At 41.6% G+C, this 25,741-nt stretch overlaps 2 protein-coding genes across 4 annotated transcripts in view; both read right to left on the bottom strand.

The window, feature by feature from the left end:
• Positions 1–543: 543 nt before the first annotated feature.
• On the bottom strand, positions 544–19,082 carry C7H8orf76 (chromosome 7 C8orf76 homolog). The gene is made up of 6 exons (XM_077800669.1): positions 18,900–19,082; positions 16,521–16,616; positions 15,572–15,715; positions 11,827–12,284; positions 7,510–7,642; positions 544–2,091 (listed from the first exon to the last, which is right to left on the bottom strand). The coding sequence occupies exons 1-6, from the start codon at positions 19,011–19,013 to the stop codon at positions 1,894–1,896; spliced, it is 1,143 nt and encodes a 380-aa protein (XP_077656795.1). The 5' UTR covers positions 19,014–19,082; the 3' UTR covers positions 544–1,893.
• A 198-nt stretch (positions 19,083–19,280) lies between these two features.
• The window catches only part of Zhx1 (zinc fingers and homeoboxes 1), a 32,549-nt gene continuing 26,088 nt past the window's right edge, over positions 19,281–25,741 (bottom strand). For 2 of the 3 annotated variants that reach the window (XR_013343893.1, XM_026407232.2), the window contains one exon: positions 19,281–19,394. The gene's annotated coding sequence lies outside the window, so the exon portion shown is untranslated. Of the gene's footprint in view, positions 19,399–25,741 lie in introns of all 3 variants that reach the window. The other variant, XR_013343894.1, reaches the window with a different exon arrangement.

Raw genomic sequence — 25,741 nt, 5'->3', positions numbered from 1 at the left:
CAGCAGGCCTAGTCCTCACCTGCATCTATACGCCACTGCCAGGGAGGTGAGGCGGGGCGGGAGTGAGGTGAGGGCAGGATCCACGAAGATCACTAGGGCCATCAGGATGGTGAAGACATGGGTCTGGGAGGGCAGCCTGAGAGCTAAAAATGCCCTCAGGACAGGACAATCCACAACTAGACCACAAACTCCACAACAGACAGCATGCTTGACACGTAACAGGAGCTAATAAACAATGGCTAGCAGGTGAATGAATGGAGGGAGGGCACTGGGGGCTGTTGAGGGATTTTTCCTAAGTTTTAATGGTTCTTAAAATTGAAATATCTATTAATTATACAGTCTTTCATCTCATCTTAGAGATGAAGGGTTAAACCTGCAATGGATGGGCACACTAAACCAGCCCATTTGGGGGAAGGAGGGTATTGGGAAAGGTGAAGCAAGCTGAAAGAGAGTGTGGTTGGAAATCTTGAGGACTCCGCCTTATGCCCTGGGCTGGAGTCTTTGCCCTCTGTTGAGAAAAATAAGTTGTGCAGGACATTTGATGAGGTATGGGTTTATTATTAAATTCCATTTATAAGGGAGCTCCTCCATCACAGATTATTCATTCAGTAAAATAATGCCTCTTTGCCAGGCATGGTGGCGCATGCCTGTAATCCCAGCCACTTGAGAGGCTGAGGCAGGAGGATCTCAAGTTCAAAGCCATTTCAGCAAAAGTGAGGCACTAAGCAACTCAGTGAGACTCTGTCTCTAAATAAAATACAAAAGAAGGCTGGGGATGTGGCTCAGTGGCAGAGGCCCCCTGAGCTTAATCCCTGATACCAAAAAAAAAAAAAAAAGGCTCTTTGTATGACAATGTTCCATGAATCTCTCCTGTTTCTGCATGTCTTGTACGTAATGCACTTGATACTCTCTGTTCCAGACCGTCTTTCAAAGATGTCTGCACAGCAAAGGAGACAGTGTCTCCTTCTGGCGCAAAGGGCAAGCATGCTTACTATTCACTGCAACAGACTGGAGTTTACTAACTAAGGGCTTCTCTCCGGTAACACAAGCCATACAGTGCACATTACAGGAGGTGTTGGAGGCATTCATGTGTGCCCATGTGTGACAGCTCCATGGGACCCACAGGAAAGAGGAGCTGATGCAAACATGCCGGAGCTCATACTGCTCGGTGGACCTTGTGTTATGAAACCCTTTATCTCTGATCTAGAAGTCTCCTGTCTTCTCTCAGCACCAAGGCTGTGGCAGGCTAACTTGATAGCTTACAGATTAGGGTAAACTCTTAGACCCTTTGCATTATTTATTTATTTATTTATTTTTTTGGTACCGGGGATTGAACTCAGGGGCACTGGCCACTGAGCCACATCCCCAGCCCTATTTCACATTTTATTTAGAGACAGGGTCTCACTGAGTTGCTTAGTGCCTTGCTTTCGCTGAAGCTGGCTTTGAACTCACAATCCTCTTGCCTCAGCCTCCTGAACCGCTGGGATTACAGGCACCCTTTGCAGTTCTTGATACACTCTACTTAGAAATGGTTTATTCTCATATTTCAACATTCTTGAACACTGCTGATGAATTTACCTGAAGAAAAAAAGTGGGTTCTTACACTGCTAGCTACAATAAAGTAACTGTCTTTAAGAGACCATACGATATGAAAGCCTCTTTTATTTGCTTTCCCAGCAGATATCTTCAAATGGGAAGTAGGCCGACGATACAATATATAGGGAAAGCAAGAAATCTAAAAAGAGCAAAATACACTAAATGCACTGTCAGTATAAATAATCTGGGAAAGAAGTCATAATTATAAATTCACTTTTTCCATGATCAGCAGATCCTGTCTGAAGTAAACAAGGACAATTAATACTGTGCAAGATGTTTTTGTTTTTAAATGGACCTCTAAGCCAAGATCTGTATCTCTGTATGGAACTGATTTTCAAAGGGACAGAAATGGTCTTTGATCTTTCTGAACCACTTGTCTTCAAATTCTTTCGAGGATGCAGTCACCAAGGCAGTCAGAGCTGCAGAGCCAATGTTCTTCACCTCTGAGTGAACTTCTTCTTTTATTTTTTCTTGAATGATATCTTCTCCCATAACCTGTAGCAGAAGAAAAAAAAATACTGTCCCAGTAAAAGAGGCAGCAGACATGGAACAGAAGATAAGGTTGTTCATCAACTACAAAGGCCTTCATACAAAAAGGGAAAGTACTTTAGCCACCAGGGAACACTCCCAACATATTCAAAAGATGTCTATTCAGAATTTGTCATCCAAGGATCATGTATGTAAACCATCAGATATTTCCACGCTTCCTCCCGAGTGAAAGAATTGCTGAAGCCTGTCCTCATGCAGCTGCGGTACCATCTGGCCTCCTGGGAGCATCAAGTCAACCTTTTTCTATCAAGACACATGCCCTCAGTGAGAATGCAATTACAAGTGACTCTCTCTCCTAGAAAACAGCTGAGAGGACCAGGCAGAGCTTGGGCAGAATATGACTGCAGCTGTGCATGGGGCACAGGTTCCTATCACCTACAAGTTCCCTAAAGCCATCAAAAGCAGCAAACAATTGAGTAGTAGGAGTTAGGTTGCCTTTTCCTGACCCAAAAGGAGACCATGATCCCGCTGAAGCCTACCCAATCTTGTAAACTTAACAAGCACAGTTACCCAATGAAGGCACAACACTGCCCCCTACTGGTCATAATCAGGCCAGGATGCATCCCCAGATTCTGGGGTAGTTTCTCTTTGGTAAGACTCACAAAGTTAAGTTCTAAAAAGCCTTACCTGACATCTTCAAAATGTTGGAAGTGGTGCTAAACTATTTTATACTTTTTTATGAAGGCCTTCACAAGCTTCTAAGTGATCAGCCTTACTAAAATTAAGTTGTAAAACATTTAATACCATTTGGCATGAAAGAATATTATAGAGTGGTCAAGCACGAATGCAGAAGAAATTTAGTAACATGGATTTGGACTAGATGATTTCTATGGCTCCTGCAAACCTGAGATCCAATTTCATGAAAACTCTACTTAATTAGAAATACAATCAAAAAATGGTTCTCAGTGGGTTTGAATCTTCACAGATCACACATTTTGGAGGAAACTGCAATGAGATGTGGAATATTTATTAAAGGATGGTATTTTATCAGGTCTAAGATACTCTTTGAATTTTGACATCTCTGAAATCAAGATGTAGTTTATGATGCATCACAGTGTAAATGGCATCTTATTTTTCTTTTAGTGGCACATCAAATAATAATGTTTTACAACTGATGACTTCCTAGATTCAATGAAGTACCAAATACTTATTACATGTTCAACATAGGGGAGTAAGTAAATAAATTATAGTTCATTCAAAAACTGGATGGATCTAGCCATTAAAAATTATGTACTCAAATAATATTTAAGAATCTCGAATTATACCCATGTCACAGTGTTAGGTAAAAGTTACAAAAAATAAGTTTGGCAGTTACTAAAAATGTTCAGCAGAGTTACATTATATGACCCAGCAATTCTATTCCTAGATATACATCCTTAAAGACAGGGACACAAACATACATGCATACTAATGTTCAAAGCAATATTATTCACAATATCCAAAAGGTGGAAACCACCCAGATGTATCCATCAACAGATGAGTGGATAAACATGGCACATACACACATAGGGATGAGGTTGTTTCGCTTTGATCTTCCCAGTACTGGGGAATAAATCCAGGGCCTCACACATGCTAGGCAAGCACTTTTTACCACTGAGTTTTACCCCCACCCCTTTTTATTTTTTATTTTGAGACAAGGTCTCACTAATCTGCTCAGACCCACCTCAAATTCGCATTTCTCCTACATTAGCCTTCTACACCACAGTCATGTGCCACAATGCCTAGCCATGAATGAAGTTCTGGTATATGCTATCAAATGGACAATCCTTGACAACAGTATACTAAGCCAAACACAAAAGGGCAAATGTTGTATGGCTCCCCTTATTTGAAAAACCAAAAATAGTAAATTCACAGAAAGTAGTTTAGAGAATATGAGAGGTAGAGGGAGGAGGGCATGGGGAGGCTTTGCTTAATGGGTTTATAAGTTTCTGTTTGGGGGGATGGAAAAATTTTGGAAATACAGTGGTGATGGTGGGACAACACTGTGAATTACTTAATGTCACTGAACTGTATGCTTAACATGATTACAATGGCAAATATTACGCTTTCTACATATATTTTATCAAAGTAAAAAAAAGGGGGGAGGGAAGAACCATCTAAAAATAGAAGATATATAAGAGACAAAAGGACCAAGTATAGTATGTAGACTTTATCTGGATCTCAATTCAAATAAAACAACTAAAAATAAAAAGTAAAAGTATGCAATCAAAGAATATTTAAGCCTATAGGGTCTAGGTCATATCATAAGTCAATTAAAATGAAGTGAGTATAATACAAATAATCCTAAAGAGGGTCCAGACATTCATTACTTTTGAAAAGTTCCACAGGTATGTCAGATGCATCACCTAAGCACAGAACTATCATCCCACTCAAGTGACAGATTTCCCCAGCATGAGAAGAACACAATGATGTTTAAGACATGGTCTGGCTTATGAAGACCTAGAATTTAGATGAAGAGATGAGACACATTCCTGTAACTTTTTAGGGTTCAGAGAGCTATCTTTTCAAGCAACCACTTTATCTGAGTTTAAAGAAGGAAAAATCACCACAGGCAAGAGTATCCAGGAAAGCTGCCCCAAGGTATGGGACCTCAGCTGAGATCTGAGGATGAGAAGCTAAGAGGTAGAGAAAGGAAGCCCCAGGACAGGTCTGCTAGAGATGGAAAGACTAGTCTAGTGGTGGCAAAAGATTGGGTAAGGAATTCTTGGTTAGTAAGTTTGGGGTTACACTCTGCAAGGCCTTGGATATCACATTAAAGATCCTAGATCAGACCTGACCTCAGAGGTAACAGGGACTCATCTTAGTTTTTAAACAAATAGGTAACATCGTCAAAGCAAGTCAAGATACATTCAGGGGGAAAAGCCAGGAAGCAAGGTGAGGTGAGACAGAGGCCACTGTGAGAGTCAACCTGAGGTGGAGAAGACTAGCTGCTAATGTGGAACAGAAACCAAAGATGGAAGCTGAAGGAGTGTGGGCTTTGGTGGGTGACTGGAAAGGCTAACCCTAGACAGAAAGAGGCCCAGAGCCAGTGAGGTTCCAGGTCTGGAAAGAAGAGTGACAGACAGTATCAAAGAAAAACAGTTAAGTCAGATGGCTCTTTCCAATGCTCCTCCACTTCCTGAGGGAGTCTGCAAGACTGACGTAAGTGCTTTCATGTCAATGGAAGTGACAGTAGAATAATCAATAACCATCTCAGTTACCTCCAGGAGTAACCAACCAGAGATGTGAGACAGTGCTCCAGAGCTGAGGCAAGAGACATAGACTGAAAGTAACCAACGCCAAGGTGACAACCGAAACCATGGGCACCATTACGATTTCAGAGATGGGAAAAGAAAGGCAAAGAGAACAGAAAACTGAAGTGAAACCTTAGAGAACGTCATGCCACAGAAAAAACCAGGAGTCCCAAGAGGCAGAGGAACACTAAACAGCAGGGCATGGTGGCCCATGTGTAGTCCTAATTGCTCAGGAGGTTGAGACAGAAGGATCATTTGAGGCCAGTACTTGAGCCCAGCGTGGGAAACCCAAGAATGAAAATGAAGGTGAGGGCAGAGTGGAATGAGACAAAGGAAAGAAGGAAGGGAGGAAAGGGAGGAAGGGGTAGGAGAGAGGAGGAAAAAGGGAGGAAGGAAAAGAGAGAGAAAAATATAGGCGATAAACAGGGTAGTGTAGCCTCTAAGAAGTAAAGAGACGATTTAAAAATGAGTGGCCAGGGCTGGGGTTGTGGCTCAGCAGTAGAGCACTTTCCTAACACATGCAAGGTACTGGGTTCCATCCTCAGCCCACATACAAATAAATAAATTAAATAAAGGTCCAACTACAACTAAAAAAAAAGTGAGTGGCCAACAGACATTCTATGCAAAGATAAAGGAAAACAAAGACTAAGGAAAGGCTGAGATACAATTACAAGAGGCAGGTGTCTGTGTGTATCCAAGGGCTCAAGGGAAAAACCCTATAGGAGGCAGAAAGTTACAAAGGCCAAAGGAGAACGCAGGGAAAAGTTCATAATGAGTCAGCTTAGTGTTGGGAAGAGAGAAAGGAGACTGGCAGTAGAGATCTGCAGTTAAGTACCTTTTTTTCCCTGCTGGTTATGAAACCCAGGACCTCAGGCACTCAAGGCAGATGATCTAGCACCCAACTTCAACCCTAGCCTTGCAATAAATACTTTTTAAAATCTTTTTTTTTTTTTAAAGAGAGAGTGAGAGAGGGAGAGAGAGAGAATTTTTAAATATTTTATTTTTTAGTTATCAGTGGACACAACATCTGTTTGTATGTGGTGCTGAGGATCGAACCCGGGTCGCACGCATGCCAGGCGAGCGCGCTACCGCTTGAGCCACATCCCCAGCCCACTTTTTAAAATCTTTATCTATTTGTTCTTTTGGTACTAGGATTAACCCAGGAGCATTTTACCATGGAGCTATATCCCCCATCCCTTTTTATTTTTTCTTTTGAGACAGGAGTCACCACCACACCCAGCATAATAAGACTTTTTGAAAGAATGACAACAGGAAGTATACGGGTGAAGTCGTTCTCAGGGAAGAATACCAGAGCTGTCAAGTTTCAGTTGTGTACTGAAAGGAAGTAGCATGAAGAGCTTAAAACATAATCTCAAGTGCCATCTTTAAAAAATTTCAACAGTGTACTTTACAAAAATCCAGCTTTTTTTTTTTTAAAGAGAGAGAGAGAGAGAAAGAAATATTTTTTTTAATATTTATTTTTTAGTTTTTGGCGGACATAATATCTTTGTTTGTATGTGGTGCTGAGGATCAAGCTCAGGCCGCACACATGCCAGGCGAGTGCGCTACCGCTTGAGCCACATCCCCAGCCCCCAAAATCCAGCTTTTAAAAAAGAAAGTTAATATAGGATGCAAATGATGACATTTGTATTTCTCTGCAACCACCAAAGTAGTGACAGGGTGGAGCAGAAAGAAAACGAACTTGCAGCTGACCCACACTGGTTTTAGACAAGTGCTACCACTTAAGGTCCAACCTCAGGGGAGTTACAACCTCCCTGGGCCTCTATTCCAGCTCCATCTGTCCTCACCAGCTATGAGAATGAATGGAGGAAAAGCATATAAACCTGGCATAAATGTGAGCATTCATCCTTTAGTTTCTTCAGCATTGAAACAATGAAGGGCATTCAGGTGTCCCAGCAGGCAGGCGCCAACAAGTACTGGCAAGCACAGAACAGCCCTACAGGCAGGCTCACTGCAGGGTAAGGATGGTGAAGAGGCCACTCGAGTGACATAAAGGAGGGAGACACAGACCTTCTGTAGATGGGATTTGGTTGTTCCTTATAAAAATGGTGTCAGAGCCAGGAAAAATATCTGATGTCTTGTGTCTTATAAACCCAAGGGGTACACTTACCTCAGCGATCCACAGCAAAGTGTCTTCTTTGAAGCTGAAACTTTTCATTTTATCTTCAATTTCCTGTTGAGTCCTTAGGTTCTTCTCCAAAGCAAATGATGTTTGTTGCGATTGGGTGAACTGAAGTAAAAGTCTGAAAAACCAAAAAGTCCCCATGAGTGGGCTCCACTACAGGACAGTAATGAGCCCCACAAGGCTCGAGAAGGACAACCCTCAACAGAACTTTCACTTGAATTCCTATAACTCCTTACTCTGAATAAACTGCCCATCTTTATGCTGGAAATTCATCTTTTCTAAAGTCAATAGATCAAAACGTCTCAGAGAGAGCTTTAGCCAGCAGTACCTCAAAAGAGCTCCCTGTGGAAGGCAAGTGGCTAAAAGCACATATAATTTAGATTGAGAAAAACCACTTTCCAGTCAGACTCCCCCCGCCCCCCACCACGTAGATTTGTTTCTTTGAAGCCAGGGTTTTATGACCCTTCCATTCCCTGGACCTCACAGCATCTGAACCTCAAAGACTAATTAGCTTCCCTAGTAACTTCAATTACCCAAAGCTGGGCCAAACCTTTGATGACCCTCTTACGACTACTCTGCAACTGCCTTACCACTGATGTCCCACGGTGATCCTAACCTGGTCCCCTCTCTTGCTGTTCTCCCCTCCATCCTCATGTGGCTCCTCCTCCTTCTTATAGAGAATGTGCAGATTTTCCCAATTTCCCTCTGGCCTCATTGGTCCCTGTGGCATGCCCAGGAGTACCAGGCTCTGCTATTCACTCATTTTGTGTACTGAGCAGTGCCAGACATGGCTCCAGGCACTGAGAGATACTGGAGAGAAGACAGTATGGCTGGCCTCACAGAACGGAAGGAGAGAACACACAAGCATAATTTCAGGTAGTTAAAAGTGCCACAAAATATAATCCACGAGAATGTGTCCTTAGAATGGGACAGTGCAGAAAGGTTTCCCGAGATACCATCCAAGTCAAGACCTAACTGATAGGGCACCAGCTAGGAAAATGTCTGAGGGAAGGGGCCTCCTGACAGAAGAAGTTTGATGTGTGAGAAAATTAGAAAGATCATCAATATGGCCATGGCACAGCCAGGGGAAAAAATGCTGCTATGGAGCAAATATTCCCTAATTCCTGTCAAAACCTGACTGCTACTGTGTTAGTGTCCAGGCACAGGACCTTTAAGAGTTAAGTGCATGAATGCATTAAAGCCCTGTGTTGGGAGTGGGTTCCTGGTGTAAGCATGAGTTCAGCTGACTTCCTCTCTGGTCCACATGTGCATGCTCTCTCTTGCCATCTGATGCCCTCCATCATGATAGCAGAATAGGAAGACCCTCATCAGAGGCTGGCACTTGATCTTGGACTTCCCAGGCCCCAGGATTGGGAGAAATAATTTCTTCTTCTTCTTTTTTGGCATTGGAGATTAGACTCTACCACTGAGCTACATTCCCAGCCCTTTTTTTGAGACGGTTTCTCACTGAGTTGCTCAGGTTCTTGCTGAGTTGCTAGGGCTGGCCTTCAATTTGTGATCCTCCTGGGTCACAAGAATGACAGGTATGTGCCATGGCACCCAGTTGTGTTTCTTTCTTGATAAACTAAGCAGTATTCTGTTATAGCCTCAGCTAACAAAGACAAACGTGGAACTGAAGCAACTGCAATGGCGCTTTCTACAGGATAAGGTACAAAGACGCACTGCTGTCTCAGCGCAACCTGTTCATGTCACCTGCCCTGTGGCCAGAAGCAGTGACCATTTTGCCATACTTGCTTTCTTCCCTGTCTTTGTAGTCACTTGAAAACAGAGCTTTTCCTTTCTATACCACGTTCATTCATTCTCAACCTTCAGCCCTCTGCAGCTGTTCTTCTCTCCCTGTCCTCCTACTGAAATCAGCTGCTTAACAGCACAGATGACCTCCTAGTTCTCAAGCCCTCTTCTCAAGTAATCCTACTTGACCTCCACAACCACCCAATTGCTGATCTCCTTCTAATCCATAGCTCCCTTCTTCGAAGTGTGACTTTTATTTCCTAATGAACAACTCCAGATGGGTGTGCCACAGATGTTGAGCTTACATCATTCCTTCCACTCTAAATCTGCCCGGTCATCCTGTGTGTCTAATCTCAGCAAAAAGCAGCACCATCCACCCAGGACAAACTGCCTTTCTCCTCACACCCATCCCCACATACTCAGCGGGCCTCCAAATCTTGTCGATTCCATACTGCAAGGACACAATTTTCTTCTTTTGTTTCCTCTTACCGTACTAGGTAAGACTCTACCACTATTCACCAATCATTCCACTGCCTCTTCACTGATGTCCCCAATTCCAAATATCTTCTTCTAGACCATCATCCCAGCCACCAGGTCTCACTCTGAATCACTGCTCTGATCACATCACCTTCAAATACTCTCCAGGTCTTTAGCTCAAGGAGCAAAATCTTTAAGATGACATCTAACATCTTGTGCTAATAATAATAATAATAATAAAAAAATCCAATAGCTGCAAAAGTACCAAAAGATAACATTTATCATTTGCCTACTATATACTGCACAGTACAGTAAGTACTTAGATACTTTAATACTACAACCCCACAAAGTAGGCATTTCCCCTATTCCTCCATCTATGAAGAGGAGGAGCCTGGAGCCCAGAGAGTTTTGCACAAGGTCAGACAGCTGGCAAGTGGAATAGCCCAGGTTCATTCATTCAACATCAACAATTCACTGAGTTCTTCAAAATCAGATCAGACTCCAAAGTCCTACCTCTTACTTCCTCTGCTTCTGGCATGGTCTACAGACTACCTACCACATGCTGTTCTTACCACCAGACTGTGGCTGTTTTACACCAGCACCCCCGGCCCTTTGGGCTGTGCTTTCTCTTTACTCTGCATGCCTTCCCTTGCCTTGGGATTATAACAAGGAATGAGCAAGAACTGCATCTAATGATGGTCCTGGACTTCACAGCTTTGCCACTTTAGGAATGATTTTAATAGACTCCTAGTCCATCAAATAGGATCCTAACAGTAACCCCAGTCATGAGGATTAAGATGAAATCATGCACAGGATTACTTAGTCCTTGGTTGGTGAGCATTCCCACCAGGTACATTTGGCAGAAACACCATCCCCTGGAAAGTCTCTGAAGACTTGGTTCTTCCTGCCACACCAACAGCTCCCTTATCTTGTTCCCCATGGAATTCTGCTCACACTACTGATAAGCTATTTAGCACCTGTGTGCCAGTCACTGACTAGATAATTACAAAATTGTAAGGAAAGGGACTGTTTTTTTGTTTTGTTTTGTTTTAAACAATCTTTATGATCCTAGTACCAAGCAAGGGCCTGGCACATATGCTTCTGAATAAAAGTGACACAGTCAATGCCAACTAAGTATATCTATGAAATAAATTTTAAAATTTGCCAAATAGATGCCACTTCTCGCTTAAGCCTCATTGTTAATAGTTCTTGAATTCTCCAGAGAGAAAATATAACAACCTCTATGTTCTCAAGATGGTGTCTACTTTTTCTTTCATAAATTATAGAACTGGTTAAGGGTATTTTCCCTGCATTCTTCTCAAATTCTTATACCTTAAGGATTCAAAGTACTTGGCGTCCTTAGGGGCAAACCACGGGAATTCTCTGTAGAATGAATTTAGAACTGTTTATTCACATGATCAGCAATTCAAACACAACAGCAGATTTTCTTCAGATTTCTTTGGAATATATGAATAAAAATTTCCTTCTTTAAAACAGCTGTTCACCCTTTTCCAATTGAATTTTCCTAATTTTTTTTAGTGTTTTCCAATTTTAACATTCTACACTGAGCACTCACCCCAGTTGTATTCATTTTTTTTTTTAATCTTTGTTTATTTTTATGTGGTGCTGAGAACTGAACCCAGTGCCTCACACGTGCGAGACAGGCACTCTACTACTGAGCTACAACTCCAGCCCCGTATTCATATATATATATATATATATATATATATATATATATATATATAAAGTTGGAAATGGACACAATACCTTTATTTTATTTATTTATTATGTGGTGCTGAGGATCAAACTCGGGGCCTCACATATTCGAGGCAGGCACTCTGCCACTGAGCCACAATCCCAGCCCCCCAGTTGTATTCTTGAGCAACTAATAATGTTTCAAAGTTTTACACAATGAAATGACACATGTTCAAAGGCGTCTGTCTAGATCATAGGAAAAATTCAAAAATATACACCAAGTCTTGCTTAGAACTTTTTGAAATAAATGAAATATATAAAATAAATGAAGCCTTTCCCCTGAGCTCCTTCCCCACCCTGTCACACCACTCAGCTTACCTGGTTCGAATCAGAGAGGCACATGCTTTCATCTGAGTCTCTATCAACACTGCTTCTCCCTTTCCAGTCACACAATTCTGACCGTTTTTAAAAGCTTTCTCGATTTTCTGGCCATTCCTGACACTTGCTTCCACAGAAAGCACAGAGCTCTCAGGCACAGTTTCAGGGAAACACAAAATACAGTCCTTTCTTGAGTGTGGAAAGGAGGACAGGACAGTTTTATTACTTGAGGTGAAATTGTTCTGTCTCTGAGATGATGCAATCGATGCTGAAAGAGCTGGCCCTAGATTCAGGTAAGCCTCTGCCAATTTGCCCCAGCTCCAAGGATTAAAAGGATGCAAAGAAATCAGTTTCTGCAGGCAGAAAATTGTTTTCTCCAAGTTCTGTAAACCTGAACAAATAGCAAGTTGGAGGTAGAGCACAGTGGTTAAATGGTCTGTATTGGTAGCTTTATTTTCCTGAAGAGAAAAGGAAAAAAAAAAAAAAAGATAAAAAACTGTAACTGTAAAGTGTTTTCCATATAAAATAGAAGATACCAAAAAGATGTCTAATGTATACAACATAAATTGTAAGTTATACATTAGAAGTATCTTTCAGTACTCATACATGCTGAGTGAACTAAATATACTTCAATGGATCACAAGCTTGAAACCATAAACCAAGAGCAATATATACTACCTAGCAAAATAAACATCAGCCATCCCAAACATCCAAATGTCATAATAAAGTAACAATTCATGTAACAGTGACAAGTCCAGCACCAAAAAATATAAATGTCAGTTTGAATTCAATTTTTATCATTATCTTTGTTTTCAGCCAGACATCTGAAAAGACCCAAGCCAATTTTCTTAGGCCCTGTGCTAATTTTAACATTCATGCTTTCAAAAAACCCAAAAGGTAGCTGGGCATGATGGTGTATGCCTATGATCCCAGCAACTTGTGAGACTGAGGCAAGAGGATTGCAAGTTCAAAGTCAGCCTCAGCAACTTAGTAAGGCCCTATGCAACTTAGTGAGACCCTGTCTCAAAAGAAAAAAATAAAAAGGGCTGGGAAGGGGCTGGGATTGTGGCTCAGTGGTAGAGAGTTTGTCTCACCCATTCGAGGTGCTAGGATTGATCTGCAGCACCACATAAAAATAAATAAATAAGATAAGGATATTGTGTCCATTTACAACTAAAAAGGGCAGCGGGGAAGGGGCCTGGGGATATAGCTCAGTGTTTAAGCACTCCTTAGTTCAATTCCTGGTACCAAAAAAAAAAAAAAAAAAGGTAATTTTTTTTAAGTCCATCTGACATCTTGCTGGGCTTAGAAATCTCGAACATGACAGCCCCGAGCCCTGGGTGCTTCGTGATGCATCACAATTGAATCCAAATGCCTTCCCTGCTAATTCTACCAAGGCCAGCCATTTTTGGCCAGAGGAGGTTGCTTGGTTTCATTCTGATCAGAAAACCCTTTTTAAGTCTCCTTAACCAGAACCACCACCTCTTGCCTAACCTGCCATCTGGCAAATATCCTTTGGATTAGGAAAAATAGGCCTGCTTTTTCTAAAGTCTGCAGAAAGCAGATGGCAGATAACATTATCTTCAAGCTGCTATGAAGGCTAAGGAAAACCTGGCCTGTGAGTGCCCAGAGCAAGTTTCTGTACACAGCTATTCAGAGAGTGCAACAGGAGCCAACTCCATGCTGCAGGCCAGAGCAACTGGCACAAAGTCAGGGGAAGCCTGTGGAGGCTGAGAATATTCCCAAATTAAGTGAAACTATATGAAATAAAGCCCCATACACTTTTGGTGATACTGCACCTCATCAAAGACTGAATATACCTTGTTTCATTATTACTATTTAGTGTCTAGCCTTCTCAACAAGACCATTAAGGTCCATGAGAACTTTTACTTAATGCTAAATTCATAGTGCAGAGCATAGTTCTTCAGCCACCATAGATGTTAATTAACATGTAAACACAGAGAGGTTAGATATCTTGCCTGAGGCCACACAGCTGATAAGCAGAAGAGTTATAATCAAATATAATATAGATTTGCTATCTATTTTGTTCAACATTACACACTGATCTGTCCCTCTACAGAATGTGAGAAGACAATAACTATGAGGAAAAAAACAGTCCTGGGCCTGAGCTAACAGCAAAATAAGAGACCTCAAGTAGAGAAGAAATTAAAAAACAAAACATCAGGTTACTAGGAAATGAGAAAACCTTATAGATAGGCAGTATCCATTAGGGTAATATGCAAGAGACCCCCAAAAAGGATGAGAACCACTAGTTCCCTGCCCAGCAGGTGCCCAGAAGACTCATAACCAGTTCTGAAAGTCCTGACATGTTACTGAAACCTTCTGCCTGGTCACCAATTGAGCTAAATGAAAAAAAAAAAAAATAATAATTCTCTAAGCCACAGGAACAGTGCACTGAGTGAACCACAGAAATGGGACCTGGGGTCCCTGCCACTAATCGAGCTGCTGCTGCCTTTAGTGAAAAAGGAAGAGGGCGAAATTCAAAGATGCCATACAAGAGCGAGGTGATGGAAAAGCAGAGCAGTGCTGAGTCTGAAAAGGCTCAAGCTGCTGTCGATTTGCAGACCAGGAAGACTGGGAATGAGCACAATTAAATCCTGGCTTCAATGTTCATAGATAGATTGCACAAGGCAATTTATCTTCTTTCCAGCATAAAGATCAAGCTGCATTTGAGAGGATAGGCAGGAAAAGTTCAAGGTCAGCCTGGGAAACTCAGTGAGACCCCCATCTCAAAATAAAACTAAAAAAGCTGGGGGTGTAACTCAGTGGTAGAGTGCTTGCCTAGGATATGCAAGGAGCTGGGTGCCATCCCCAGCATCAAAAAGAAAAAAAGAACGGAAGGAAGAAAGAATGAGTGGATTGATTAACTTGCAATTAATAGAGAAGGGGAAAGAAAGAACAAAACACAGCTGGATTTCACACTCTTAAAACAATTCCACAGTTGCACTTTGAGAGGTTCAAGTCCTAGGCAGTGAAGCCCTGGGCTAACAGAGGTGAATGAGATGGAGAAGGACAGCTCAGTAAATGCTTTTGGGGCTGACGTCTGATGACCTGCACCCATGGGGACCAAGATCTGTATGATAGTGTCTCACTAACACCCAAAGAGAAGGAAAACTGGTCTTTATATACTATGACTGGTCAATTTAGACCAGTCAATATTGGTCAATTTAGACCAATATTTACACAGAAATCAACAAGTAAACCATAAATGCCCTAATCTGAAAATATAAACAAACAAAATTACAAAGAATTTTCTTTATCCTTATAAAGTTTCTGCAAAGTCTACTTAAAAATAAAAAGGACTATTAAGCTTGACTTGGAATGAATATTTAGTCATGTTTTTATAACTTCTGCTTACAGAAGTAATATATGGTACATTGTAGAAATTTTGGAGCATAGAGCCTAAATAAATCTAAAAAAGGAAATAGATCACTCATAATCCTGCCCTATTAACACTTCCCAAGAATAAACCTCTGCAAATGAGATTTTCTTAGGCAATAAATTTCAAGCTTATTACAGGAAAAACATAACAAGAAAATGATTATATCTATAGCTCCAACTGTTCCTCATAATAAAGCCCTTACACGGCTCAAGATTTTCTTCTGCTTATGCAAATCCACCCATTTTGCTTCTAGCAAGTTTTTCATTTTGTCGTTTGAAAATAAACCATGAAACTGTCCTTGGTATAGGAAAATGTGTGAAAACAAGCAATGAAACCACTCACCAAGTTTGCAGCAATCTCTAGAGCTTCCATATGTCTTCCCAGGTGAGCAAGACACCGAGCCTGGCCTTCTTGGACATCCCTTTTCATGGCAAAATTGGTAGATGACAATTTTTCAGAGATACTGGAATATTCCTGCAGTGCTTTCTGACAATTAGTTGTTTAAAAAAAGAGGAGAAGAAAAGAAAGATAGAAGAGGACTCAGTATCAGGTGATTTTTTTTTCCCTAGATGGAAAATAATGTTATAATTGATACCACAAAGAACTTGAGTGTCTTAGTACTACTTTGCTCAATAGTAGAGACAGAATGGCTGGAAGTACAATGACCACTACAGTGGAAAGTTTCCCCCTAGGGCACAGCATTCTGGAGCCAAAAGATCAGGCTTCAAATCCTGGTTTTGCTGCTGCCTTGCCATAGAACCTTTCCATCGATAACATCATGAAGATGTAAATATGAGAAGTAACCTGGCTCCTAGTTGTTCATTTTTTTCTTTTCTTACACATTCTGAGATGCTCTTGTAACACCATGAGATTTCTATGCTGGAGACACACAACAATGAGAGAGCTACTGAACCTAAGGAAACAGATCTACAGGGACCCCAAAAAGATTCTTTTTTTGGAGTTATGGGAAACAAAGCAAATTATATAAAGCCAGATAAAACAGTATAGAAACTTGAGAGTCTAAGATTATTTAAAAAAAAAAAATCCATCTTCACCAACACATTCATGGGCCTGGGGATAGCTCAGGAGTAGAGCGCTTACCTAGCACATGTGAGGCACTGAGATCAATCCCCAGCATCACATAAAAATAAATAAATATATAAAGGTAATAAAAAACTAAAAACATTAAAAAACACACACTCATTACACAGTACACTGTTAGTCACATATGCTGTCACTGATACAACAGAAGCTCACTTCAAGTACCACAGCCTTACATGTTTGATCCTACCTGATACTCCTGTCGTCTGTAGGCCAGGTCCCCTTTGAACTTCTTGATAGTTAGAACTTCAACATCATCACTGCTCTCAGATTCTTCATAAAACCACTAGAAATTATGAACAGAGCACATTACAGAGAGTGAAGCTATGCTCTCATCTCATCTTCAGGAGTAATTTTCCATAATATAACCAAGTAAACCTCAGAAAGACATACCTCTTCAAGATGAGACTGGGGAAAATATCCAACAAAGAATAACAACTTTAATGATGATCCAGTTTCGATTAAAATTATCACAAATAATAAATCTACTGATAATATTATCTCCCCCAAAAAGCTGCATGAGACATGTGGTTTTCTTTACATCATTTCTGATACCAGTGTGGTACCTGGGAATTTGCTACCTTTACCCTGCACAGTTCACAATGGTTTTTTAAAGTGAGATGTTTTCTTTTAAAGCAATTTTAGAGAATGGACTAGAGACTGACAATTCTTTATAAAAAAGACATAGAAAAAAGAATTATGTTTGAGGTGTTGTTAGGAAAAATGATGAAAGGCTCAAAAGAATCTAAGCAAAGAAGGAGACGGAAACCAAGGTTAAAAGGAGGTTTCAATGCAACCAAACACCAAAGGGCGACGGGAGAAACTCGGGAGATGCCCACCTGGGCATGCTTTCCTTGCTTTTCTACTAGTTTAAGTAAAGTACATGGAAGCCCATCCCTGGCTGACTATTATTAATTTGAATGTAACTTCATTTGTGAGGGTTCCACCTTCACATCATAATTGCTTGCTATATTTCTAAAAGAGCTGCCTGAGTATCAATGCTTCTCTGCTACCTTAGTAAAATCAGTTTCCTTGGCCTGGTTCATCACAGTGAAGACCAGAAACCATTTCTCTGTTCTCCCTCAAGCACTGCGTTGGCCCACAACAGTCTATGCAATGGACCCACATTTTCCCTGTATACACCACTGCTGTCTAGTCACTGTTTCAGATTAGCCAGTCCCAGCTTTCCAAACAGAAACGTATCAACCTCCATCCAATTTCCATTATCCTAGTGGGAATGATGAAGCACAGCTGGTTTCCTGATGACTATCTATATTCTCCCATACCATGGCAGGCCAAGGATTCAGAGAGATGATGCCTTCCAATACCCCCTCTATTGAGGAAGAAGGGAAGAACCTTGTGAACAGGGTGGAAATGCCTGGATAAGGAAGCAGGCCAGGCAACAGAAATCTTCTAAGCCAAACTCTTATTTTCAACAAGGGAAACCAATGTAACTACAATAAGGCCTCCTTGAGCTATTTGTGAGCAGCAGATTTTCAGACTCACGCAGCAAACATATTCTTAAGAGACTTTTGGGTTTTACTTTATCACTTGGCCAAGTATCTTCATAAACAGCATCTCATTTCACTTGCACAGTAACCCTGTAAGCCAGCAAGTGTTTTTCCCAAATGAGAAATAAGAAATTGACACACTGATGAAATTCAAGGGTCCTATCTTAAAACCAGAGCTTTTTAATGCTCTACCACAATACAGCTCAAGCCCAATCCCTGTTTTTAGTTACACATTGAGTACTGAAGGTAACTTTGAGACTTTGCAGATATTAAGAAAAAATTGGGAAAAAAAAGTACAATTCAGAAATTACTGAGTCCCTGGCGTCTCTAAATACAGCTTACTGAGGAACAAATAAGAGAATCCATGTAAGAGAACCCAGCACAGTGCCTGGTTCAGGTTTGCATAAATACTAGCTATGCCCGGAGAGACGACATTTACCTTATGAAATATTACAAAGTAATACTCTACTAATTCAAGAATACGCATGGACTTCCTATTTTGAACAAAACTGTCAGGCACTGCAGAGTGGGCATCAAGTTAAGAACAATTGTCGTGTGACCATTTAGTGCTGCGGTCTAAGGGCTTTACGAGCACATTGACAAGCGCTTTAAAGAGAAGCTAACAGCGGGTTAGAGGCGCCACGACAAAAACATTTCATTGGAGGAGGGAATCAGAAGACTTCCTGGAGGAGTTGGCATTTACGATGGGCCCTGAGAAATGGCTGTGCCTGCTCGATGTAGGCCACCAGGGCGTTAGTGGGCACGGAGTTCAGGGCGGGCAGGTGCGCGGACGTTCCCGTTTGGGGACACACAGCGCTGAGGTTTGCAAAGAGGGCGGTGGCCCTGAGCGCGCCGCGGCAGGGTCGGGAAGGCACCCCGGCGCCCCTGGAGACTGCGGGCCGGGGTGAGACCGCACGGCCAGGCCGTGTCCGGTGCTCCGGGGGCCGAAGTGGAGCAAAGCCTGGCGCGGGACGCCAGCGCAAGACAGCGCGTCGGCGGCGCCGAAACCGCGGAGGGCGAGGCCCGGATCCCTCGGGGCAGAGGCCCCCGCCCCTCACCTGCGGCTCGCAGAGCTTGGCGCGGTAGGGTGCGGGGGACTCCGGCCGCCGCTGCGGTCCCTCTTCGAACACCGAGTCTTCAAACTCGCCGCCGATCCAATACCCGGGATCCATGGCGCGCCCACGACAGGGCACCCAGAGGAGGTGGCGCCTAAAGCGGCGCCGCGTTTGGCCAACCGGAAGCGGTGCGGCCCCCAGGACCCGGAGCGCGGCATGCTGGGACTTGTAGTCTTTGTGAATGTACAGGAGCTGTTGGCGGTGGACGGGGGGCAGTGGTTGAACTGAGGTTTTTGTCTAACTCCCGCATTTTCCGAACCCTAGGACTAAGGGTTTAGCTTCTCCATGTCAGGAGGTGGACAGAGCGATCCTTACCTTCATGCATCAAAAGCCCTGGCCCAGTTGGGCTTGGTGCGCGCTTCTGTAATCCTGTGGACTCGGGAGGCTGAGGCAGGAAGATCGCAAATTGAAGGCCAGCCAGGGCAATTTAGCCAGACCCTGTCTCAAAATAAAAAATTAAAAATGGCTGGGAATGTAGTTCAATGGTAGAGGGCCCCAGAGTTTAGTCTCCAGTAACACACACAAACACATACGAGCTCGCACACGCACAGCAGTTTAAAACTCTTTTAAGTACCATTATAAACCACTGACAGTATTCCAGCACTGTTAAGCACTTTATTTTTGAATTTCCTGTTTCCTCTTAACAACCCTACAAAAGGCAGTGATTCCCATGTTGCAAACGAAGATATTGGGGCTTGACAAGATAACTTACTCAGGATCACTTTATGGGCTAACGAGATGGCAAATACAGAAAGTCCCCACGTCTCTGGGAAAGATACACCACTACCAGTAACCAGAGTCATTAAAGCATTTATAAAACAGAAGACTTCGAAATTTACTTGAGGGCCTTGATCAGGGAATATTCATTCTGCTGGGAGAAAAATACCAAATCCTAGAATTCTAAGATTAACTTTTGTTAGAATTTCTATACTTTCAAGATATTTCTTGACTCTATAGATTGTCACCAAAAATACTGGCCAATATTGCCCAATGCAATATTATTGTACCACATTATATAGAAGGAAACAAAGTTATTTCCCTGTTTTTTTGTTTGTTTGTTTGGTTGGTTGGTTTTGTTTTTCCTCACACTCATCAGTTCCTTTTTCACGTTGGTCTTTCAGGGTTCTTTCTTCAACCCGATTTTCTACTCGACAAACGCATCCAGAGCAATGTATCCCAGTTTTCAAAATCCATATCTCTGCTGATTAATCCCCAAATTTAGAACCATCCCACTTATCCAACAGTGGGGTTGCAGGCTCCCCCTGGACAGCCTCAGGCATTAGCTACTGATGAATTCATCCAGATAAGTTTCACTTTTTTTTTTTAATGTTTTTTATTTTCCCATCAGAACATAACACTCCATATTAAGAAAAACAGGATATTATAGAAAAACAGAAGGAAAAAGGTAATCCATAATACCATTATCCAGAAGTAATGGGGTCCAAAGAAGGACCTAATTCTAATACGCCCCGTCTTTGCACAAAAGGCAATACAGCATAGTGTTGAAGAGCCTCAAGCGCCAGCTTTGTTTGGTTTCACAATTCTGGATCAGTTATTTGCTGACTGTGCAACCCTATTTGTGAAATGTGCATTGATTAAAATAATGCACACAGCCTGGTGCACTGGCGCACAAGCATAATCAACTCCAGGGAAGACTTGAGGCAGGATTGCAGGTTTGGGGCTAGCCTGGACAACTTAGCATGACCCTGTCTCAAAATACACAATAAAAAGGGCTGGTGATGTAGCTCATTGATAGAGCACCACCCGTATGTGTGAGGCCTTGGATCCAATCCACAGTACCACCACTACCAACAGCAACAACAATAAAAAGAACATAAAGTACCTGCCAGCAAGAAGGTGATACATGCTCATTCAAAATTCCTGCTTTAGGAGCAAAACAAGAAAAAAGCAAAGGCAGGCAAGGAGGATTTTAAAAATTCTTCTTTTGAAGGCTGATTGATCTTAGAAATTCCACCCTCTCCTGTTCTGAGGTCCCCTGGGTCTAGGCTCCTCCTGTCCCAACAACCAAGTGAGCTAGAGACAGGGCAGTTTGTGGGTAAATGAGAATTCTTTGCCCCTTGAACTCAGAATTCCTAGGCTCATGGGTTTCCAGCCTTTTAACCACTTAAAACTCAGTTATTGTCTCCTCCCACTGTTATGGAAGATTTGTGTGCAAAACAAATCTATATTTTAAACTAATAATTGCTTCATTTTCCCTTAAAAATGGAATCTAATTGTATATAACAGATAAACCCCGCCTGAACCTACCAGCTTTTGCCTCATTGCATGTAACAATTCCTGCTGAAAGCGAAGAAGGAGCCGTTAAGGACCCTGAGCAGGCTGAGGAAAGGAGAACCTTAACATGGGGACTTGGCCAATAATGGAACAACTCCAATGCCACTATCACTGTTGAGGACCAGGGGTTAAGGACCCCAAGTTGCAAACCATTCCTTCAATTGAGAGAAAGGCCTTAGAATAATGTCATTTTTAAAAAGTAAAGTAAACCAATGAAACAGAAGGCATACACACTGTAACTGTAAAATCCACCTTATTCACTTAGAAAATATGGGTGTTAGGCAGTGTTAGTAAATTGGAATTGTGCTACTATCTAAAAACTAGTATGGTTGGGATAAAAATGTTTCTATATATTTATTATTACTTTTGAGGTATTAGGGATTGAACCTGGGGCCTAGCACATGATAAGCAAGCTCTCTACCAATGAGCTACATCCTCAGCACTGCCCCCCCTTCCCCCCCCTTTTTTTTTTTGGCACTGGGGATTTAATCCAGAGGCACTTTACCATTGAGTTACATTTCCAGTCCTTTTTAAAATTTATTTTTATACAGGCTCTAAGTTGCTTAGGGCCTTGCTGAGTTGCTGAGGCTGGTGTTGAATATGGTATCCTCCTGTTTCAGTCTCCCAAGATGCTGAGGTTACAGGCATGCACCACCAGTCCCTTTTACTTGAAGACAAAGTCTTGCTAAGTTAACCAGGCAGGCCTTGAATTTTATCCTCCTACCTCAGCATTCCAGGTAGTTGGGATTACCAGCAACATAGCACCCAACCTTATACATTTTTATCTATAAAAATATGATTCTTAAAAATATTTTTTAGATATAGATGAATACAACATCTTTATTTATTTATTTTTTACTGGTGCTGAAGATTGAACCCAGTGCCTCACACATGCTAGGAAAGTGCTCTGTCACTGAGCTCTGCCCCCAAAATCTATTTTTTGATTGAAGTGCCTGGTTGAATTACCCATCCCAAGTTAGACATTACCTCCAGTAGGCAGCCCTTTTTCCTCTATCCTATAATTCCCCCATGCTTTCATCCACTGTGGCATTTAGCACTCTGTGGACTGTGGCAGTTTAGAGATGGCATCATTTTTACTGTTGTAAACTCCGTCCCAACAGGGTTGGCCCAGAGCAACTCAATCAATGACCATTGAATGGATGAAAGAGGAGTACCAGGAAACAACAGGAGGAACACTTCTCATTTCAAGGGCTCCCAATTGTGAGTTGGGGACCGCAGGAACCGATGCTTCCCTCTGACCCCCGCAACGTGATGAGGGATGTGTCCCTCCTCCACTCCATGTCCTTACCTAGTCCTGCTCTTGATAGCTGCTCTCCTCAACAGACCTCCCACAATCTACCACCAGAGTCTTTCTCTCCTGCAAACTTCCCTGCCCTGCCCAGCTCATCTTTTCCTTTGTCAAATTTCCCCCTCCCCCACCCTATGCCCTTCATCTGGCTGACTGCCCCCCCACATACACTCATTTGACCCTTGTCTGGTTCACATAGCAGGTGTGCTTCTCTCTACCAGGGCACCTTGCATCTCCTGTAGCTGTGACCCATGCTTACTTGTTCATCACCCCAGTAGATCACAAGCTCTTTCTAGGCAGGGACTGGGTCACTCATCTCTGTCTAGCATCAAACACAGTACTCAGCACTCAGCAGGTCCTCAATATTTGTTAAATGGATTAATCTATACTGAATGTTCTTGTAAGGCCATGTTTTTTAGGGGTTTTTAGTACCAGAAATTGAACCCAGGGGTGCTTAGCCAGTAAGTCACATCCCCAGCCCTTCTTATTTTTTATTTAGAGACAGGGTTTCACTAACTTGCTTAAGGCCTTACTAAATTGCTGAGGCTGGCCTTGAACTTGTGATGCTCTTGCCTCAGCCTCCCAAATCACTGGGATTACAGGTACGCACCATCATACCAGGCAAAGCCATGTTTTTAGCACACATTATTCATTTATGCATTCTGGGCATAATTTTATCTATTTGAGGCCCAACTCTGTGCCAGGAGCTAAGGACGTACCAATCAGGATTTCTGCTTTCATGGAGCACACAATAAAGTGGGTAAGAGATTTTATAAACATGTAAGCAAGCAAATTATTTAATTACAAACTGTGGTAATGTACCAGGATAATCACAGGGCTTGGTAGTCTAAAAACACCTTCCACAATGAAATTATCTCTCTTCCTTTCCCTTTCTTACCTAAGCACTGTTCCTCTGAGCTACACTTCTCAACTTCCCTGGATATGTGTAAAATGTTTGTTTTTTTTTTTCCTTTTTCACCTTTTTCTGTTATTTTGAGCAAAACATATTCTTCAATTGCTGGTATGAGAACCATCCCAATAATTCTCATGGATATTTACCAACTTACATTTAACATTTTGAGTTCAATTATATTTCCCATATTATGTAAATTTTATAGTGGATACATTCATTGATTCAACTAAAATTTGTTGAGTATCTGCTATAAGCCAGGCACAATGTTCAGACCCTTGTGAATGATTACAGTGATTGCAGTGAATAAGTAAGACAGATAAGACTGTTGTTCTCATGGAACTTAATTTCTTAACTTTTTGGGTACTGGGGTTTGAACCCAGGGCCACTTTATCACTAAATTACATTCCAAGCCCTTTTTGAGACAGGCTTTTGCTAAGTAGCTGAAGCTGGCCTCAAACTTGCCATGGCTGGCCTTGAACTTGCAATTCTCTTGCCTCTGACTCCCAAGTTACTAGGATACAGGCCTGTATCACCACATCTGGCTTTTATGGAACTTAAGTTACCATAGTGCGGAGATAAATGATAAACAATCCATGTGCCATTGTGAGGCCCTATGCTCTGATTCCAGAGGAAACAGGAAAGACCTTATTTGAGAATTATTGAGTTCTCACCTGTCTGGGGGCTGCCTAAAAGACTAAACAGAAGATGCTCATTTCCATTTTGCATCACTCAGGACTAAAAAGCAGTGGGTATTGCTCAAAAACACTGCAAGGTGAACCTATTATCTACAGATTCCTCTAATAAATGATTACAGGTGACATGCAACAGACTGTGAAGGCCTGGGAGGAAAGACTGGGGGAGATTCTTTGGGAAATTAAGACATTCAAAAATTCCTGTGGTCGGGGGAAATTTTAGAAAGCCACGCACATGCCCAGGGCAAGATGCTTACACAGAAAAGCCCAGAAGGACCCTAAGCTTTCACCTTGGGCTGATCCCTAGGCTCGGAGCAAGCCTAGCTAAATGTTGAGATCTCCAGCACAGAGCCAATGGTCAAGAACTGGGAGAAGTGTTCATCTTATTTTCCCTCTTTTCTTTTTGTTTTCAACATGGTATTAGAAGTTCTAGTCAAAGCAGTTAGGCAAGAAAAAAATAAATAAATAAAAGACATCCAAGTTGGAAAGGATATCTATGCACAGGTGACATGATTCTATGTATTAAAAAATCCCAAAGATTCTACAAGAAAGCTACTAGAGCTAATAAATGAATTCAGCAAAGTCAAGTCAGTAGTGTTTCTATATACCAACAATGAGCAATCAAAAAGGAAATTAAAAAGCCATTCCATTAACAATAGTATCTAAAAGAATAAAATGTCTAGGAAAAAAATAAACAAAGAAGGTGAAAGTCCACAGGAACGAACTAATTCAAGACTTCTGGGATGGCATCAGAAGATCTAAAAAGTTACCATCTCCCAAATTAACAAATAAATTACAACTCTGGATAGAGAACACCTGGAATGTAGCCTTTGAATCACCTCTTTAAAATCCTCCTGTTCCTCCTAATGGGTAGAATCACAGCATCTAGGATAGGAGTCCCATTTTTCTCCTTTGCTGGCAAAGCAGTAAAACTTAAAAAAAAAAAAAGTGAAAGATTTGCAGAAGAAAACTACAAAATATTGCTTAAAGAAATTAAATTAGGGGCTGGGGATGAGGCCTCAAGTGGTAGCACGCTTGCCTAGCATGCATGAGGCACTGGGTTCAATTCTCAGCACCACATAAAAATAAAATCAAGATATTGTGTCCACCTAAAACTAAAAACTAATTATTAAAAAAATTAAATTAAATTAAATAAGACCTAAATACTAAATACTTGGAATGAGACATCTTGTGCTCATGAATAATAAGAATTAATATTGTTAAGATGTCAGTATTATGCAAAGCAAACTGCAAATTCAACATAATCCCTATAAAACTTCGAGCAGTGTTTATTTTTTTAATGGACAAGTCAATTCTCAAATTCATACAGAATCATAAAGTGAACCAAACAGAATCCCCCCAAAAAACTTGAAAAAGAAGAAAGTTAAGAACTCACACTCCCAATTTCAGAATTTTTTACAAAGCTATAAAAATTCTTATGCTAGCATAAAGATAGAAATATAGACCAATGGAACAGAATTGAGTTCACTTAGTGAACAGATTCTGGCAAGGATGCCAAATTCATTCAATATGGGGGAAATAGTTGCTTCAACAATTGGTGGTGGGACAACTGGAT

Source organism: Urocitellus parryii, chromosome 7 (genome assembly GCF_045843805.1).
Source record: "Urocitellus parryii isolate mUroPar1 chromosome 7, mUroPar1.hap1, whole genome shotgun sequence".
Taxonomy (NCBI): Eukaryota; Metazoa; Chordata; class Mammalia; order Rodentia; family Sciuridae; genus Urocitellus; species Urocitellus parryii.
The sequence above is the reverse complement of the archived record's forward strand: the minus strand, read 5'-3'. Positions and strand labels throughout refer to the sequence as shown.